The 5,311-nt window shown below is 34.5% G+C and overlaps 1 protein-coding gene across 1 annotated transcript; it reads right to left on the bottom strand.

The window, feature by feature from the left end:
- Window positions 1-3,143: 3,143 nt before the first annotated feature.
- LOC147389216 (uncharacterized) lies at window positions 3,144-5,076 on the bottom strand. Its single transcript, XM_086418855.1, has 6 exons — window positions 4,690-5,076; window positions 4,558-4,607; window positions 4,362-4,449; window positions 3,728-3,786; window positions 3,529-3,595; window positions 3,144-3,489 (listed from the first exon to the last, which is right to left on the bottom strand). Exons 1-6 carry the CDS (start codon window positions 4,745-4,747, stop codon window positions 3,365-3,367), a joined length of 447 nt encoding a protein of 148 aa, XP_086274981.1. The 5' UTR covers window positions 4,748-5,076; the 3' UTR covers window positions 3,144-3,364.
- Window positions 5,077-5,311: the final 235 nt, after the last annotated feature.

Below are 5,311 nucleotides of genomic sequence, written 5' to 3' on the forward strand. Positions count from 1 at the left end.
AGGTAAAGTGGGGTGTCTACAAGTAGGATGGAAAAAAAATCAAATTTCATTGTTTGATTGCATATAGAAAATATCAAGTAAAAATAAAAATCGAATGAGAGAGAGAGAGAGAGAGGTGGCAATGACAAAGACAGAGGTAGAAGGAGGAGAACGAAGAAGAAGAGAAAAGAAATGAAGATGAGGAGGAGGAGCGGCGATGATGGCAATCGACAATCTTTATGATGGGAAAAAAGAAGATGAAAAAAGTTAGGATTTTGATTTTAAGTGAATTTCATTTTCTTATGGGAATAGGTGGAAAAATAAAATCTACACTTTACTGAATTTCCATTTTTCATGAAAAAAGATCAATCCAATAATGAAAAATGAAAATTCCACCCATTTTCCATGGATAACACCCTAAATGTTTGCCATAATCAAGCATGTAGAAACATGCTTAGGGTTAATTTCATATCAACATGCCTAGCATGCTCTTTTTATCTTGTTGGAAACCTGGAATTGGACATGCATTTTCATATCATAGGTCCAAGCTGGACCAGGCCCATTCATTAAGATGGTAGAGTTTAGCTTTAGCAATCGATCCTCAGGCCGACATAGGCTAAATGTATTCAATATAAAATTTTAGAAGGGGTCATTGTCAATGGACTATTGCAAATGCAACTTAATGGATACAAATGGTAAATATGTGTTTTCCCCAACACACACAACCTGGTTCTAATGCAAGTTTCACTTCTTTTTTCTATTTCTTTTCTTTCTCTTCGCCTGACCAACCCACAAATGGTGAAAGGATGTAAGTTCATTAGGCCCAATTAAAAATTAGTTCATTTAAGACCAAATCAAGTTCGATCCATGTTTTTCATTAATACCCTTACATGTGTGGATCCCATCATATCATAGAAGAGACATAATAAAATTATGAGTAGTTAATTTTTTTTATGGCGAAACTGCGCAAACTTGAAAAATGTACCTTTCAAAATTGCCAAATTCATGAGCTTCCAAGATCATTCTACCACTGGTTCTTCAAATTCTACAGAGGAAATTCAATCGGGCTATCGATCTTTTGACCAAGTTGGGCATCGATTCCCTCAATCGAACCGTTTTATTAGATCATTTTTACATATCCCTTCAGAGTTGTTTACCATTCTAATGAAAGGATCTTATTCGTTACCACACATAATAACTCATTTTAGTTTAGATAAAGGTTGGTTGGGATCCTATTTGATTCCAACTTACTAATAAAAATTAAATTAATCTCATAAAAGTTATTTTCTTAGTTAGGTTGCTCCAAAGTTATTACAAAATCAATTCTCATTAAAGTTTTTTTTTTTTTCAAAAAATTACTCAAAAGTTACAAAAGTATACCAAACCCAACCTAAATCATGAAACATTTTGGAATGTAGTCATCAAGGACTCTTGATTTCCAGCACTTGGACCCCAATATTCATAGATAAATGGGTCCCTCAATATATTCTTGTGTGATATGTGGATCAAATTTCTTTGAAGGTTTTTGCGCATTATTTATGGTAAAGAACGTATTACAAAGCACAAGCAGACCATGATCATAACCTCAACAACCATACGGACCCATACAGTGAATCTAAACACAGATTGGTCTTTCATCTACAGTAGCCCTTGTAGTGACAGCACATCCATCCATCGTCCATGGACCCTTTTCACTCTCTCTATCTCATCAGAGACCATGGCACGTGTGGAACAGACAGCCACCCCATGTGAACCCACACCCAAAAGTGACCACTCAACCCTGCATTTAATGATGGAAACATTATACACAACCATTGGACCCACCTCCAAATCATTTCACCAATCACCACATTCATTTAACATATCTCCCTAGTTTCAAAATTTTGCATTTACCTCCCTTGACCATTGACTTGAATAAAGTCTAATTATGCTGGATCAAATATGTTGAAGTCGACTGAACGAATCATGTTCATCCATTCAACTCTATTTAGCATCCTCCTATGAATTGAATGGATTATATGATTAGGATTAATGTTAGGAGATGACAAAAATGCTAGACTTGTGTGGTGGATTGCTGTAGTAATTCTCCCCGAGATTAGTCATGATGGCCTGGACACTCAATTAGCAAAAAAAAAAAAATGCTAGACTTGTCGATTTAGATGAGTCATTTTATCATTATATTAAAAAAAATTTAAATGATTGGTCGAGGGAAGAAAGTTATACTTGTTGGCCTACTAATACTAGAAAAAAAATTGGACCAATGATGGGAGCGATTAATTTTTTTTTTTTTTTTGTGCAATTGGAATGAACATGGTTCGATCGATTTTGTTAATTGGACCGATTTGTATTAACCCACTTGAATAAAACAATTTTCATATAAACCAATAAATGGTAGATAAAGTTGTAAATGAGCAACCACTCAAACAATAGGATGGAGCAAGTACTCTCATTCAAAAGAAGGTAGAGTTTTGCCCATTGTTTTAATAGAGAAGCAAATTAGAGGGGCCTCCCTAAATAAGGGAAATAAAGGACAAAAATGTCAATAAAGCCTCCAAACACAATGAGGATGGTGTGAAAGAGCTTAACCAAGGCTGTCTTTCAAGTTCTAGTCTCCATTCAATGAAAATAATCAAAGCAACATTTCTAACCACTGTAGCATATTCTCTGATTTTATTAATGGATTTGTTAAAGTGTGCCCTAAGGGCACACTTTGAAGTGCAATAAGTACACTTTTTGGAAATTGGAATGTAAGGGCATTTTGGTAAAAAGAAAAAAAAAATTAAAGACATTTTCGATACAAAATCCAATTTCCAAAGTGTATTATTTATCGCACTTTAACGTGTGCCGTATATTAATATAATGAACCGGTGGTTCACATGATTGAATGTTTGATTTGTCGGTTCTACACAATTTGTTGGTTCTTGATGATAATTAAAGAGAGTTACTATTGCCACACCAATTCCTATATAAATCATCAAATAATTGTACTGGTGTGGCATTAGTAAAAGTTGGTGTGGCAATAGCAACTCTCTAATTAAACTAAACCGATAGGCACCATAGAATCTTGGGTCCTGTCCAATTTTTAAAACCCCTATAATAAACAATAAAACTATATATGACAGAAGTTTCTCCTCTCTCCACACACATATGGTCCACATATTGCAAAAGCATTAAACTCATGTTAGTTATTTTTGTTAATTTCTCTCATAAAACATACAAGTTACATGGCCTAGGGAAGCCCCAAAGCAACCATATACACAATCATCAAATAAAATTAATATAAGAATATCTTAGAGTCCTAAAAAACTGCACCATTTTCAGTAATGCTGTCCAACTTATATACCTTTTTTTTATAATTCATTTTGTTAAGTTTTCCACAACATACTCAGTTGTGTATAGGAGTTTTCCTCTTTGTAGTAGAATAGTCCATTCCTACTATGTCTATAATGTCTGGATACAACTTTGAGCCTACATCCCCGGGATGCCCAATACTCCGCAATGATTTATTGTATAAATTGTCTTTCGATTGATTGATTCGCTTATCATTGCATAAATTGTCTTTCGATTGATCGATTCGCTTCGACGTGGGGTCGACTCCGTTCATTCTACTTTGTAACTGAAATATAAAATCATAAAATAAATTAAAAAAGATAAAGATAAAGATGAAGAAGTGGGGTCTTTACACATGAACTACTACTTATTCAAAGTTTGAAACTTAAATTTTGGTCTAATATCTAAACACACCAACCTTGGAAGTAGTAGTAACAGTGGAGGTTGCCTTGGTCAAACATTTTCTTATATCACTACCTGCACCAATAGAAATATTTTTTAACTTTCATTATAGAAAACATGCGTTGTATGTAATTTTTTCAAGAATTCTAAGCTGACTAACTTAGGAAAATATACCCTTACTAACGATCCAACGAGGTGTTATTGGGTCCTAGATATATCCACTTCGGCCATCAATGTACCTTGCTGGGTCCGAGATGTACTGTGTTGGATTATTAGTAAGGGTGGGGGGATTACTAATATAGTCAGGCTAGCTAATCTCTTGGATGTTGGATGTTGGTTTGTAATAATTTCTGAGATTACAAAAACTTTTCTACTAAGTATTGCTCATTTACACACTTGTGGAGTAATTTTGTTGATAATAGTGAGACAAGATTGGAGACAAAATTGCTTTGTAGAGTACTAACATGGTCATGGGTTTCTCATCAAATTCAATGTACACTAACTGCCAAAACTATAGAAGAAAAAAAAAAAGAATAAGGATCAATGGTGCTTAGGTTTGTGATTTCTAACTCCAAAGTAATCTTCATGAATCTCTGGAAGTCTGTGGTGGGCTTCCTTAGATATCCTAGATAATCTTCTCTTGTTGGTACCTGAACAGTGCCCACCTCTGCATATAACAACCTCTCCACCACCATCACCATTTGCACCAACTTCAATCAACCTATTCTTCTTCTCTTCCTGGATTAAACCACCATTAAAATTAGAACAAAAATGAAGAATACCCAATTCAAAATTTTTAAATAATCTGAAAATAAACCATTTAAAGATGAAAATTTCAATACTCACATGGATTCTTTGATGACCAACAAACATTAACCCTTTCTCCAAGCGAATCCCTTAACAAAGAAAACCAACACCAATTAGATTTAATCTTTTAATTAAAAAAAATTTCATGATCAATAGCTATATTTGACATACCTTGAGCCTCAACAAAGAGGTATAACAGAACAAGAGAGACAAGTAAAGCAGGCCTCATATGGAGAAACTTGTATAGTGAACAGAAAATAATGGAAAAGTACAATAGATTTGGAAACTTTGAAACAAAAACTGTTGTTTCTTTGTTTGGTTTTCCCCAAGAGCTTAGAGAAGCATGTGAGGAATGTGAGTAGATTTACAAGGCATGGCAACTGCTTTATATACATAGACTTCACAACCCTCTTTAGGTACTCCAAGAGAGAGAGAGAGAGAGAGAGAGAGAGAGAGAGATGGATTTGTGTGTGTGAGGTGTGAGGAATATAGCAAATTATAGGTAATTTTAATTTACCACTCTGGGTTTGGTGAAATTACAGATATCCCCTGATTTTCAATTGATGATGACATACCCCTTTCCTGTGGTCTTCCGTGGAAGAATCACAAAATATCCATAATGGGGTCATCTTCAACCTCTTGCTAAGAACCCTTGATACTTTTTCTCTCTCCCAAAAATCCTTGTTTTCAATCTCTTTAAGTTGATAAGTAAATAAAGGGACTGGCTAGTTGCACACCACCCATTAGCAATTGTACTCAATCACTTAAATTCTCCTTTGCACTCTAATTGGAT

The sequence above is a fragment of the Akebia trifoliata genome, chromosome 12 (genome assembly GCF_017979445.1).
Source record: "Akebia trifoliata isolate Shusen 1 chromosome 12, ASM1797944v1, whole genome shotgun sequence".
In the NCBI taxonomy this organism is placed as follows: Eukaryota; Viridiplantae; Streptophyta; class Magnoliopsida; order Ranunculales; family Lardizabalaceae; genus Akebia; species Akebia trifoliata.

Excerpts from the sequence above, each read along its gene's own strand:
- LOC147389216 (XM_086418855.1), bottom strand. The coding sequence starts at position 4,747 with ATGAGGCCTGCTTTACTTGTCTCTCTTGTTCTGTTATACCTCTTTGTT. Across the intron at positions 4,608-4,689 it reads CCTCTTTGTTGAGGCTCAAG|GGATTCGCTTGGAGAAAGGG; the intron begins GTATGTCAAATA and ends TTCTTTGTTAAG. Across the intron at positions 3,596-3,727 it reads CTGTTACTACTACTTCCAAG|TTACAAAGTAGAATGAACGG; the intron begins GTTGGTGTGTTT and ends TTTATATTTCAG.